This window comes from Mus caroli, unplaced genomic scaffold, assembly GCF_978045245.1.
Source record: "Mus caroli unplaced genomic scaffold, Mus_caroli_1 scaffold_3, whole genome shotgun sequence".
Taxonomy (NCBI): Eukaryota; Metazoa; Chordata; class Mammalia; order Rodentia; family Muridae; genus Mus; species Mus caroli.
Genome location: NW_028227258.1, coordinates 125,094,849 through 125,109,953, shown reverse-complemented (window position 1 = coordinate 125,109,953; position 15,105 = coordinate 125,094,849). Strand labels below are relative to the sequence as shown.

At 37.5% G+C, this 15,105-nt stretch overlaps 1 protein-coding gene across 13 annotated transcripts in view; it reads left to right on the top strand.

The window, feature by feature from the left end:
* The window catches only part of Bltp1 (bridge-like lipid transfer protein family member 1), a 192,252-nt gene that overhangs the window by 155,698 nt on the left and 21,449 nt on the right, over positions 1-15,105 (top strand). For 7 of the 13 annotated variants that reach the window (XM_029475242.2, XM_085835948.1, XM_029475241.2 and 4 more), the window contains 9 exons: positions 3,082-3,191; positions 3,998-4,088; positions 4,571-4,633; positions 7,676-7,929; positions 9,661-9,876; positions 11,537-11,717; positions 12,189-12,390; positions 13,960-14,121; positions 14,846-14,985. In XM_029475242.2, coding sequence (XP_029331102.1) covers positions 3,082-3,191; positions 3,998-4,088; positions 4,571-4,633; positions 7,676-7,929; positions 9,661-9,876; positions 11,537-11,717; positions 12,189-12,390; positions 13,960-14,121; positions 14,846-14,985 — 1,419 coding nt within the window. Of the gene's footprint in view, positions 1-3,081; positions 3,192-3,997; positions 4,089-4,570; positions 4,634-7,675; positions 7,930-9,660; positions 9,877-11,536; positions 11,718-12,188; positions 12,391-13,841; positions 14,122-14,845; positions 14,986-15,105 lie in introns of those variants that run through there. The other 6 variants (XM_029475248.2, XM_029475244.2, XM_029475245.2 and 3 more) reach the window with 5 other exon arrangements.

The following is a 15,105-nucleotide window of genomic DNA, read 5'->3' as shown; positions in this document are numbered from 1 at the left end:
ATCTATGACTCCTGATCTCTTTCCTAGGTTTTATAACTCTAGGGTTGTCTCCCTTTGTGATGTCTTTATTGTTTCTAATTCCATTTTTAGATCTTGGATGGTTTTGTACATCACCTTTGCCTGTTTTATTGTGTTTTCCTATAATTCTTTAAGGGATTTTTGTGTTTCCTCTTTAAGGGCTTCCAGCTGTTTACCCTTGTCCTCCTTTATTTCTTTAAGGGAGTTATTTATGTCCTTCTTAAAGTCCTCTATCATTGTCATGAGAAGTGATTTTAGATCCAAATCTCGCTTTTCTGATATGATGGTGTATCCTGGACTTGCTTTGGTGGGAGAATTGGGTTCTGATGTTGCCAAATAACCATGGTCTCTGTTGCTTATGTTCTTACACTTGCCTCCCACTATCTGATTCTCTAATGCTACCTGCCCTCGCTTTATCTGACTGGGGCCTGTCTTTCCTGTGATCCTGGTTGTGTCATAACTCCTCAGAGTTCAACTGTCTCTGTGTTTCTGGGATTCTGGGATCCTGAGATCCTGGGTGTGTCAAAGCTCCTGGGAGTCAAGCTGCCTCTGGGGCCCTGAGATCCCGGTGTGACCAAGCTCCAGGGATCCCATGAGCCTGTATTCCTGTGCGTGTTAAATCTCCTGGGCGTGGAGCTTCTTGGTGTTGTGGGAGTAGCTGTGGAGTTAGCACCCAAGAACTGCTCAGGATCTCTCTGATCTTATGATCTTGGGTATGTTAGAGCACCTGGGAGTAGAGCTTCCTCTGGGTGTTATGGTACTGGCCTCAGAGTTCACACCCAAGGTCTGCTCAGGGCACCAGCTCAGACCAGAAGGATCCTGTGCCACTGACATTAGTCCTTTTTCATTCTTCCCATTTTGTTGGCACAATGTGGGTATTGCTGCTTAGACATCACTGTCTCCCTTTTTTTTGTCTGGTGTGCTGTGACAATGCCACCCAGATCAGTTTGGGTTCTGTCCAGCTGGTTTCTGTTAAGGATAAACTACATGTAAAACAGTGCAGCTGTTAGTCTGTATTTGTGGGTTCCACAATCCTGAGCTAAGATAGCAACAGATTGAAAATATTTTTTAAATAAATAAATAAAAATAATTGCAAAATAAAATTTTTTTAATTGCTTCTGTACTGAACATGTACATACTTTTTTTCCTTGTTACCCCCAAACAACATGCTGTAATAACTTTACCTCATGTTTATGATCATACTAGGGATTTTAAGTAATCTAGACATTCAGACAATGCAAGAAGCTATGTGTTGGTTGTATACAAGTACTAAGCCATTTTAGTTTTTTCCATGACCTAATTATCTCTTTTAAAATTTATTTTTATTTTTTTAATTTAGTTTAAATTCTGGTACTAACACATTTTAAATAAGAGACTTGCACATACTAAAATTTGGCCATACTCCATACAACTCTACTTGATTTTCTTCTCTTCTCTTCTCTTCTCTTCTCTTCTCTTCTCTTCTCTTCTTTTCTCTTCTCTCCCTTTTCTCTTAGTTATGTTAATATATAATATTTCTTTTTTATTGGTTCTTTGTGAATGTCACATACTGCACCCAGTTCCACCATCTCACATTTCCCTCCTACCTGCCCTCCACCCTTGCAACTTCCCTCCCAACAGAGAAAAATAATCCCATGATGGAAGCTGTAGTGTGCTACAGTGTGTCCCATAGTATACCCTTTGTCCTCCACACTGCCTTGCTTGTATATGTTCATTGCAAATGGCCGTTGGTCTGGTATTCAGCCTCTGGCTTCTACTCCTCTATTAATACTGGACCCTCACTGGGACTCCTCTCGGGTATCCTGTAGTTTTGAGTCTGTAGGAGCAGCCTCTTCATGGACTCTAGCAGTTCGTTGATGGCATAGACATTGGGGTGGGCCAATCCAAAGCCCTGGATCTGGTCCTGAGAGATATATGAGCTGCTCATTCCCACACGGTCATGTTCTCATGCCCTCAGGTACGGCTCACCAGGAACCCCCTCAACCAGGGCCAGCTCTGCCCTCCCCAGGCAGGGTGTATGTAGGGCCTCCTCTTCACAGTGTTGCAGTTGGTGAGGAACATGGCCCGTTTTCCCACTCTCATGAGCCCAGGGCCAGCTGTCCTGCCTGCCATAGGTGGCGAAGGATGAGGGTAGAAGGTAGCAGTATCTCTCTTACCCTTACCCATGCTCCTACACAACAGACAAGTTGCAGGTCCAGCTCTCTCATTCCCATGCTCAAACCCTCAGAGCCAGCTTGCCTACACCCCTGCCATCAGTGTCAGCTCTACTGTGCTGCCCAGGTAACGTGCAGGACCTTCTCTCTTAAGTGCTGCACCTAGTGAGGGGCAGGGACAGCTCTCCTGCTCTTGTGGCCATGGGGCTAGGTCTCCTGCCTGCTGCAGGTGGTGAGGAGCAAGCGTGGAGAAAGGTAGCTCTCCCTTCCCCACACCATTGTATAGGAGACAAGTGGTAGGGGCAACTTTCTCATGCTCATATCTTCAGAGCTGGCTCACCAGCAACTCCCACGAGGTGTGATGCCTGTTCTCCCAAGAATTTCAGCTGGGCTAGGGGCAGGGTCAGCCCTCCTGCTCTCAAGCTCCTAGGGCCAGATCTCCCATGGTGTCTAAGTGAGAGGGTGGGGCAAGTTCTACATTAACATGTCCTCAAACATTAACATGTCCCCAGGCTCAGGCTACAGTCCAGTCTAGGGACTTCCAACTGGCCTTTGGTGGTAACAGACTCCTGCTATTACAGGGCTACGGACCCTCAATGGGAGCACAGACCAGGACCCCACTGTGGTTCCAGGTGTCATCATGAAACCTGGCATTCACATCAAGCTGTTCCTCACTACCCTCAAGTCTCCAGTTCTGTCTCTCTTCATTGTGCCCACATCCTTCTGTTTCTCTTTCTCTTCCATTTCTCCCCCCCTTACTTGTTCCTCTGAGTGGTGTCTGGGGTCTCTGAGTGTCTGGAAGCATGTCAGAAGTAGTCTCTGAGTGCTGTTACGGCACTGAGGCAGGGTCCCCCCCATCAGTATACAATTGCCTTGAGTCACTTTGTTTCTCCTCTACCATTTTATTTAGGCTGCTTCCCTCAAGGATAAGTGGGGTCTAGGTTACAAACCAAGTTACAGCCGATCAAAGAGCATTTCAGCTTCTGGAAGACCACCTCTTAAGAGAATGGAAAGAGCAAGGTAATACATATTTTAATCAATCAACCAAGATTCAATACTTTTTTGATAATATAGAAATCACCCTTATAAGTAAAATAGAAATCACTAGTTACTTTCTGTAAACATCATTGGTTTAAGAAAAACTCAAACCTTCATTCCTCAGTGTAGTAAGAATATTTTAGTAAGGCAATTTTATTTAGGTATGCTTTATGTATAACCTTACAGACTATATGAAGAAATGAAAATTTGCATACTGTTGTTTTTTTCTAAGTAATTAAATTGGGAAGATGATGGAACACATTAAAATTTTAATATTTGAATATTAAGTCAGCACTATAAAAATAACATGTATGAATTCCTGGGGTGGGTTCTAGAGTGGTTGGTAGAGTGTTTGCCTGGCATGTATGAAGCCCTGGCTTTAATTCCTCCTACCACACAAATTGGGTGGTGCCTACCTGTAATGCTAGCTAGCTCTTAGGATAGATAAGGGGGTCAGAACTCAAGAGCATTCTCTGTCTCAGCTACATAGTGGATTCAGGGATGGCCTGGGATACATGAGAAACCTATCTTCCCCAAAATGAAAAAGCATAAATCTTTTTCATAGGTTTAATTTTAGAAAATTTGAAGTTAATTGAGACAAGACTTTTCTACAGATGTTGAAGGTTAATACATGGCATGCCAAAATTTCAGTTATTTGATAAGGTTAATAGTTAGAAATAGAATGTTAATGTCATTAATAAGATTTTTTTATAATGACCATATTGGGGTTTTGTACTTTTTTGTTGCATATTTATGCTTATATCATAACTGCTTTATTTTACTTACAGTTCTCGAATAGGAGAAGCTGATGAGCTCCCAGAAATCCGTGTGGATGCAGCATCTCCTGGACCCAGAGTAACCTTCAACATCCAGGATACAGTAAGAAAGACAGCACTTGTTAGAAATTTGTGGTGCTAAGTAGTTTTTAAAAATTACAGACTTGCAATATTATAATTTTAAAGGTAGCTCACCTGCAATGATAGGTTGCAACAGCTGAAGTATCTGCACTACCAGCAAGCAGCGCATAAGAGCTCCACTGCATGCACATGGCCAAGTATATGCACAGTGAAGATCCCATACCTGCGTGCTCTTAGACGGGGTTGGGTTTGGCTTTTTGTTAGATGGTTTTTGTTAGTAAGGACCCATGTTAAACTGTCCTCTAAGCAGTTGTTACTGTGAAATAAATATTTGTTTATGTGTTAATGTGCATGGGATATAAATAGTAGAAGGCATAAGGAAGGTCAACTTCAGAGCTGCACACTACAGCACGTTAAAATTTATGTTAAAATGTTTATTTGTGGATTGTTCGCATTGTCTTTATTTTTCACATTTTATTTTCTTTTCTTATTATTTTAATTAAGTTGAAAAACACAGTGTGGGGAAGTTCACCACAGTCCAGATCTCCAGGGGAAGGGTACTTTCAGGTACTTATGAAAACAACACAAAATTTGTCTTTAAAACTAATAAACTACCCTGAAATTTTGCTTTAAAAATGTCTTCTTTTCAAGCTAAACTGAGACCTCAGAAATACTTTATATAAATATTTAAGTTTGTTGGAATTATATTTTAATATGTATTTTATAATATCCCATTTGGGTTTTATATTTGCATGTAGCTTAATTTTACTTTGACCTTCAAATGTGAGTAATTTTAATCAGCTTATCAAATCAACTAAGCCAAATTTTAAACTCTAAAACTGCAGTTTACTAAATCATTTACTATTAATTTGTTGATCCTAAAATCAATCTCTTTTTGATCCTGAAATCAATCTCTTTTTCCTTACATTTAACTATGGGGTAAACCATTTTAAAATCAACATCTTTGTTAATTGCTTTAAATACAAGTCAAATCTAACTCCAAGCAGCAAACTGATTGATCATTGACTACTAATTCTTTTAAGTCACTGTAGTACATTAGTGTTCATTACATGTTACATTCAGAACTGAATCTGATGGCATATGCCTGTAATTCCAGCTACTTGACAGACTGAGACAAAAAGAAGTGTGAACCAAACCTTTTATTTTCAGTTTTTCAAGGCATGTTTTCATGTAGCCTAGGCTGACTCTAAACCCACTGTGTCACTGAAGAGTGCCTTGATTCCTGATCCTCCTGCCTCTGCCTCCCAAGGCTGAGATTATAGTCATGTGCCACTAAGCTCATTCTCAACCTGAAAAACTTAGTGAGAACTTATCTCTAAATCAAAGCAGTACTAAGGATATTGCTCACCAATAAACCAATTGCTATCATGCATAAAACCCTAATTTTGATCTCTAGCACCAAAAAATAAAACTTAAAAGATCCATTTAAAAATTGTTATGTTCTGAACAGTATGAAAATGTGCGACATAATACTTACTAATACAGTTAACATTTTAAGCTAGATTTTACCCTGAATGTATCATTAAACTAAACATATAAACTATTAATATAGATATGTGTATATGTGTATATTCTACACACAGCACCAGACATCTAATCTTGCCTAGAAATTTTCTTTTACATTATAGTTAAAAAACAAAAAAGGAAAAGGAAAACAAAACTGGCAATCATTCCAAATATGTTTCATTGTCTTTATTCTTTCAGATTTAAGTCTCAGTATACATCCCATAGTTGTACTGTGTTTACTTAAACTGTATTTGATCTCAAAGCAATTAGGATGTAATACAGGGCCTGGAGACATGGCTCAGCAGTTAAGAGCACTTGCTGCTCTTGGGGAAGGCCTGAGTCTTCCCAGCACCCATATGGTGCCTCATTACCATATATAACTCTACTTCCAGAGAATCTGCTATCTTCTAACCTCTGTAGGCTCCTGCACACATGTGTTACGCGTAATATATATGCTCAGGCACATACACATAAAAGAAATTTTTAAAAAAATGAGTGATATACTAAGTTTGACAAAGATTTACCATTTTTCAAAAAAAAAAACTTGAAAATAAGTCATGTATATGAATTTAAATGGATTTTCTAGTTAAATGACTTTTGGGGTTTTTTTTTGTTTTTTTTTTTTTTTTTGGTTGGTTGGTTTTTTTTTGTGGTACTGAGGATTGAATCCAAGGCCTCGCACATACCAAACAAGTGTTCTACCAGTACTTTACATCTGTAGTTATAATCAGAGCATTCTTACTGGTACCAATTTTTGGTGAGCCAGATATTTCAGTAAGGGTGCTTGCTACCAAGCTTGTCAACTTATTGTAATCCTTAGGATCCACATAGGAGAAAACCAGCTAGCTCAAATTGTTTTCTGACCTCCACAAGTATATTTTGGTACATGTATGCACTCTGCCCCTCCACACATACATACATACATAATTAATTAAATGTATACATATTTGAAGATAATTCTAGTCCTATTTTTAAATCATAGTATATTCCTTTTGATTTAAAAACCTTAAGTTGGATAACATGAGGTTAGATATTAGACTTGGCAGTTGCTAACTGGAAAATAGATTATGGATATATGATTTCATATAAAAATAAATATCAAGCAGTGAGATTATCTTTTACAAAAATTTGTCAACTTTAAAAGTTGAAAGATGTTCTGAAAAAAATCTATTCATTTACTCATTTATCATTTTAAGGGAAAAAAATACCTGATTTCTACAAATATTTGTTTTACCATGAATCTCACAGTAGCATCTACTACTTATTAATAGTAAATTAAATTATCTTGCCAACTGCATTTTATCAGGGCTACTCATTTTCAGATGACACTGGAGCAGCACTGTTTATCTGGGAAACTGAGATCAGTTCATAGCAAGTTTTACACACTTCAAAACTGGCTTGTCCCTCAGTGGTGGCACACACCTTTAGTCCCCACACTTAGGAGGCAGAAGCGAGAAGATTTGCTTGAGTTTGAGGCCAATAGGATCTACAGAGTTAGCTCCTGGACAGCCAGGACTACACAAGGACACCCTGTCTTGAAAAACTAAAAAGAGAAAGGAAGGAAGGAAAAGGAACTGCGGCCTCCAGCTAGTTACTTAAAATACAGCATGGTTAGGTTGTCAACTGGTTACATGTCTTTTGTCAATCCATGAAAGTTCAGTTTTAAAGATTTGTCCACAAAACTTCCTCTAAAAAATGTCTTTACTAACAGTCACTGTATTCATCATGAATTGTTCTTCCATCCTGATTTAGATTTGTTTCTTTACACGTAATCTGCTTCCGCTTTGTGTGTACTAATAAAATATGATGCTCTATGTTCCTATAAAGTAAAATTTCACTGTGATTTTTTTTTTTCGCGTGTCAGTGGTACAAACCAAACGGCTGTGGTTTGACCGTTTCCTTCCTTGGTATGCCATTTCATATGTTGAAGAGTCTGACCTTTCTTTCAGGTCACAGTGAGGAAATCAACTCAGAGCTTCTAAAATGTTTAGACTTACATCTTTCATATTTTTAGTTTTTCTCTTTTTAATTGAGAGAGAACTTGAAAAACAACCTGATTTATATTTTCTTTTTTGTAATCAGTTTCCAGAGGAGACAGAACTGGATCTTTTGTCAGTAACAATTGAAGGTCCATCACATTATTCATCAAATAGTGAAGGATCGTGTTCAGTGTTCAGCTCTCCCAAAACCACAGGTGGCTTTTCACCAAGTGTTCCTTTCCAGTCAGAAGATGGCCGAAGGGACGACAGTCTGTCTTCTACCAGTGAAGACTCTGAGAAGGATGAAAAGGATGAAGACCGTGAGAGGGAAAGATTCTATATTTACAGGAAACCCTCGTGAGTAGCTATTTACTGTAAGATCTTTAGGTGGTAAGTCAGAATCTAGAAGTGAGCCTAAGGTATACTATCCAGCCTCATATTTAACAAGCTAAGCATGATGTCCCATTCCTATCACCCCAGCAGTTCAGAGATGGAGGCAGGAGGATTAGGAGTTTAAGGTCCTCCTGAACTACATGGCAGGCTCTACTCCAGCCTGGGCTATATGTGGCGTTGTTTTAAATATAAAATCATGATATCAATAATAAATTAGCAAAAAAGTGTTAATATGTAAGTAATATTATACCTAGCCATAATTTCTAATGTGATTTAACTTTATATGGTGCTGTTTTCTTCTAAATATAAATAGGTTTATTTATATTGCTCTAATTATTTCTCCATGATAATACTTGTCAATACAATAAAACAAAAATAGAGATACGGTTATAGGCTATGATATAGGAAAGAACAATATTGCTCCTGGGCTTAATAAAAATAATTGGAGACACTGAAAGATATCATACAGTTGAGGAAATAGGAATAGTAGAGGGAAGTGTGTATCAGTGGATGGGGATTTTAAATCATTCTTGGAAGAAATGAGAATAGAGTGTTAATGAAATAAAAGGCAGATGGATAGATAGGTAGATCTATCTATCTACATATACATGAAGTCTTACTGAGAAATGTGCCCTCATGAGGAGCTAGAAGGACCTTTCAAATTTACCTGCTTCTAAAGCCTGATCCACTGCAACTGTGGCAGCAAGATTAAGAGTTTCCACTGTTGCCATCTCAGTCTCTTACTGTGCTTAGAGCGTTCCTGCACCCTTTCTGCAGAGTACAACAAATTGCTTTGGAACCTTTCATATTAGCATATTTGGCCTATTCCTTTACTTACTGAAATATAGCTTCAGGTAGCTTTCAAAGAAAAATTAAAATTCAAATCTTAAATGTTTCAAAATATGAGTAACTTTTATGTGCTCATTTGATTATAGCATTGAGTATAGAATTCTCAAAATGTTTGTCTTCCAGCACAAGTGTTTAGCATTTGTTGTTTGTAATCTTCTCAATTCTGTCAGTGTAAATTACCCTCCCTTTTCTAAGTGTCTGAGCGTGTGTGCACTTCTGCAGGGTCTAGAAGTTGGTGTCAGATCTCTGGAACTAGAATTTCTTATGGCTGTGAGCTGTCATGTAGGTGCTGGGAATTGGACCCACGTCCTCTGGAAAGTAATCAGTGCTTTTAACTGCTGAGCCATCTCTCCAGCCTGTGCATTCTTTTTAACAGTAGCCCTCTGAGTCAGACAGTTGCTTCCACTGGACAGAATGTCGGATTTTGTGATCTTTTCCAAGTGTCCAGCTTGGTCATTTTTATGTTTTCTTTTGTGAAGAACATTGAGCATGAGATGTGCCCTTCCTGGGCTGTCTGAATGGGTAGTGCAGCACCTTCCTCTGTGGCAAGGGTGGCACAGCAGGTTTTCTAGAGCCTGTCCTGAGTAAATGAGACTTAATGGTGTTTGTTGGCAGTTCCTTACGGTACCTACATCATTCCTTTCTTTGCTTCTGTGATTTTTGAGTTTCAAAGAATCATGAGATATCTGTTCTTCTTTGACCTTAGTTAGTATTAGCTGGTTGAGTACTTTCTATGAACTTATAAATTAAGAAAATTTCTTTAAAGACTTATTCATATAACACTGGGAAATAGTTCACTAAGCAGACTTCAATTTACTATAATGAGTAATTCCATGTTTTCTGCAGACATACCTCTCGGAAGAAAGCAACAGGCTTTGCTGCTGTTCATCAGCTACTTACTGAACGCTGGCCTACAACTCCAGTCAATCGAAGTCTTAGTGGCACAGCTACTGAGAGAAATATTGACTTTGAACTTGATATACGAGTTGAAATTGACAGTGGAAAATGTGTTCTTCACCCCACTACCCTTCTTCAGGAGCATGATGACATAAGCTTAAGAAGGTAAGAGGCAGCTGGAAAGTTATATGGGGTTCATTAGTTAGAAACAGTGTCCATATATCATGATTTATCACAAACGTTCCCCATCCAACACCGCAAAATTTAAAAGTAAGTGGTTGAAGTTACAGTATTCATTTGCATAACACAGTTTGTTAAAACAAATACATCTTCTATGGCAATTAGAAGCAGATAGCTGATTTAGAATCTGGTAAAATTGTTAATTAAAATAGATCTATAGACCAGGTATTTTAGCTCATTGGTAGAGTGTGTATATATTGTATAAGCACAGGATTTAATCCCCCGTAGTAGTGCGCATGTACACACACACATGCATGCACACATGTACAGGCATGCAGACACAAAGATATAAGTAAAGAATTCTTTGGAATTCTTTGAACAAACCCAAATTTCTTTCTTTGTATTGATTGAAAAGATTCTGTTTTGAGGATAATGCAGGACTCTTGATTAAGAATTTTGATATGTTTACAAAGAAAGACTGGAAGCAGTTATGCAAATAGGGCCTACCTAAATTGAACACAAATAAGACCTGCCTAAATTGAACACAAATAGGGCCTAGCTAAATGGAAATTCAGGGTATAACTTCAGAATTACCATTAATGATGACATAAACAGACTTAACATTAGATTTTGCTTATTTGAGGGGTATGGGTATGTGCAATGTGTATGCTCTAGTGTAAATGCATGTGTGTGCTTTTGTGTATGGAGATCAGAATCAACCTGGGTTATTGACTCTCAGATGATGTCCACTGTGTTTTCTGAAACAGGGTCTTTCACCATCTGAGAGCTCACCTTCTAGGCAAGGTGGCTGACCAGAGAGCATGAAGTGTCTTCCTATTTAGACCCACCCAGTACTAGGATTACGGGTGCGTGTCACCATGATTTATTTTCCAAGGCTGTGTATCTCAAACTCGGGTTCTCATGGTTGCTATTGGAAATGCAGTCCTGCCTGAGCCATTTCCTCAGCTCTTTTTTTGAATATTTCTTCTCCTTTTTTCCTTCTTTTCTGGTCAAAAAAATTGCTTATGAAAGTAAATGACAGTTCCTAGTGAGTGAAAGGATAAAAATGTAGATAAGAATGGCAGAATGTAACAACTGTTGAAACAGATATTGAAGATTTCCTATCTCATTCCCTTTATTTTTATATGTCTAAAATAAAGTATTTTAATGATCAGTCAATGAAATTTTTATAAAATGAGAGAATAAAAAAATACTTTAGACAAGTATAGTATCTTATAAGAGTAATAATGGTGCCTAAAGAATGACTGGTAGACTATTTTAATTGAACGATAACAGACTGCTATGTTTGCCTGTACTTGGTTCATCCTATTATGTTTAAGTGAAGCAGGTATGAACTTAGAAAGGAGTAAAGCAGCTGTGCATGGCACACTTGTAATTCCAGCATTCAGAAGGCAGAGGCAGGAAAATGCCTGCTCTTCTTACCATGACTGTCACCAAGAAAGAAAGAATACTCACACCAATAAATAGAGATAGCTAGGTTTAAGGCATATAACATTATCATTCCTTTCAGACATTAACCAGTCTAACTAGAAGTTCTGTCCTTTTCTTAAATGATTTCTTTTTAAAATATTTTGAATTTGATTTTTTTAATTCACTTCCCCCCCCCTTTTTTTTTTTCCTATAGGAGTTATGATAGAAGTTCTAGGAGTTTAGATCAAGATTCTCCTTCAAAAAAGAAAAAATTTCAAACGAATTATGCTTCAACTACCCATTTAATGACTGGCAAGAAAGTGCCATCCTCTCTACAGACAAAGCCCAGTGACTTAGAAACAACAGTATTTTACATTCCTGGAGTAGATGTCAAGGTAAAAACTGAATTGTTTAGAATAAGAGACTAAAATATTAACAGTTTATTTTCTACTAGATATTTTTCTTTTGCTTATTTTGTAAAAGATAAAATTTTCTGACTTAATCTAATATAGTCATAGTCTGAATATAAGAATATCTAAATTGTGGCTCACCATTTATTCACAGTAGGCTTGCTAAACGTTTCCATCTATAATTTCAATAAGCAATAATGTATTTTTTTAATTTCTAAAATTATTGAATTTTAGACCATTAAGCTTAAAAAACTTTAAAGACAATTTGGATTAAGCTCTTTAATTTTAAAAATGAAAAAATCAAGTACTTCCCAGCCCCTCACAGCTGACTTACAAGCAGAAGCTGAGTCTTCCTCAGGCTTCCAAGCCAGTATTCCTCCCAGCTACATCTTCTGTTTCATGGTATTTCCTCATCTGCAAAATTTTTACTTTTATTTTCATTTTTCTTTAATACAGCTGCATTACAATTCTAAGACACTAAAGACTGAATCACCTAACGCCTCCAGAGGATCGTCCTTGCCTAGAACCCTCTCCAAAGAGTCCAAGCTGTATGGTATGAAAGATAGCACAACGTCTCCTTCTCCTTCTCCTTTACCTTGCACTGTGCAGAGCAAGACTAACACCTTACTTCCTCCCCAACCCCCACCTATTCCCTCAGGTATTTAAGAGACTACACTCTATTTCTGTCATGTTTTTCTTAATTTTCTTATTTTGCTTTCTCTGTTGAGATTCTTTAATTCCTCTGTTTAAGAAAGGATTGCCAATAATGACTATATAAAATCCATATGTGAAAGTATAGGACTACTTTAGATTCTTTCTTATATTTTTATTATGTTAGCATGTTCTTAATAAATATACCACATTTTTAGAACAATGTATATTTGCCAGAGGGTAGTTCATGTGGTTCAAGTTTGGAAGCTATGATCAGTTAGGGATCAAATTTACACATATATGAGCACACTGGTATTATTTGCAGTTATTATTTGTTGTGACCTAAACTATTATCCAAAACTTTCAGCCTTAATCACGTTGCCTATTGAAAAACGAACAAACAAACAAATGTTAAACAAAAATACCAAGAAGAGTTTCTACGTTGAAGCTAAGATGCTGGCTAGGTCACTTGAATACTTGACTGTACTAGAAAGATCTTCCATCATGTTCTAGTCATGTGAATGGCTTACTGGTGCCCTAATTCCACCCCATGTGGATATCACCACTGAGTTGGGAATATTTTTATGACATGACAGTTAACATCCTTTGGGTGGAATGATGAAAAGAAAAGCTGACCGAACCTGCAAAGCTTAATACCTTAGCTTTAAAAGTCACAGATTACTACATTTACAGTTTCTTACTGATTATACAGGCCATTGAAAGCCAGCAAGGATTCTTGGAAAGCATCTGGGAAATGCATATCTTAGCACATGCATGATACGTTACACACACACACATGAATGTCTAACATAGGGATTGTAAGAACTAGGCAAGAATTATTAAAGACGTTTTGTTTAGAAATTTCCCATGATATATAAGCCCTTTAAAGTAGTCAATAAAGAATTATGACAATAATGCCTAGCTAGTGCTTACTGCTTTTCAATTGACATAGTATAGCTAGATCCATTAAGAATGAGGCACATACTAGTATTCCATTGTATAAATGGAGAAAGTTAGGGAGTATAGATTTGGGGCACTTTCCTATATTTATACAACTAATTTTCAAATTGGAGATCGAAAACAAAGTTAGCAATGACTTTGTTGGGTACTTTAATGCATTTTATGAAGCATAAGTACTTGACTAGGAAGAATGAATGAGTCATGGTCTCCTATGTAAAGCATTATTATCAGTATGTACATATTAAGCATAGGAAATCCAAAAGCTGTGATACCTTTCCTTCACTTCCCACTAATTCATATTAGTTGAGATTTTCTATTTTTTTAAGTGAACAAATGGACTAGTACCAGCCAAACAAGTGTAAAGTTGATAATTTGGAACATAGTGTGTGACCAAGCACAAGTAAGAATAAACATAGTATCACAAACATTAATAATATTTAGTCTAACATTTATGTATCATTTCTATCCTATTTTTACTCTTTTGTCTTGTTGTCTTAGATAAAGTACTTCACTTAATTAAGTTGTCATACAATTCTAACTTCTCATTAACTGGTCATATTTTGTTGGGACATTTTATTGAGTTCCATTCAGTGCATCACATTTATCAATATTCTAGCTAAAGGAAAAGGAAGTGGAGGAGTAAAAACTGCCAAGCTCTATGCCTGGGTAGCACTGCAGTCATTACCAGAAGAAATGGTTATTAGTCCTTGTCTATTGGACTTTCTTGAAAAGGCTCTGGAAACTATCCCAATTACACCAATCGAAAGGAATTATACAGGTCAGTACTCTCCACATGTGCATTCTGACTTTAGGTCTTATTTCATAGAGTTTCTCGGTGCTATTACATGTTGTTATATATTCCTATATCAAACCCTCAACGCACATACAGTAGAGGACTTACAGGTCTGTGTTCACTCAGAGATGATAAACCTAACCCTCAAGAAACTAGAGGTCAGGTGGGGTGGGCGTGGGGGCATCCACGTGGAGACGGGGTGCAGTAAAAAGGAGGTGTGGGATGTGGAGCAGTTGGAAGGTGGATGGGAGAGGCGGGGAGTGGAATATGGAATGTAAAAAAATAAATTAAAAATAAAATAAAATTAAAAAAAACAAAACAGAACAAAACTGGAGAAGAACCAGGGAGGTATTTCAGTCTTATTCGGAGGTAGAGAATCCAAGCTGTGGTAAAGCCATATTACTTGTCAAGGTTACAGCTTGATAGTGACAGCACTAGTGATTGTATGTCCCATATTAATGTGTTTCTTGTGCTGGACTCTATTTGTGGGCATGGCATAAGTGCTGTTTTCTGTGTATAGTGTGTGCTGTGGTGGGAAGATTGAATTTGGGGAAATGAACATGAGATTTGAGTAGGTAAGGATATGTAGCCTGACAGACTTGAAAGCAAGTTTCTGTTGTTGATGCATCTTATATCAATACTAGTTAGGAATAAGGATTTTCCCGTGATTTGCCCTTGATATAAGACTTGAAACTAAATATTGTAACAGCGGTCAGCTCACAAGATGAAGATATGGGGCATTTTGACATCCCAGATCCTATGGAAGAATCAACAACATCCCTAGTGTCATCTTCAACATCTGCATACTCTTCCTTCCCTGTGGACGTTGTGGTTTATGTGCGAGTTCAGGTGAGGTGTGTTGTTACTCCATAAAGAAAATATTTGATTTTAAATTTTAACATTATTTCCTTTCAGATTTTTCTGAATCATAATCTCATGAATGTTTGATATCTCTACAATGGCTTGGAA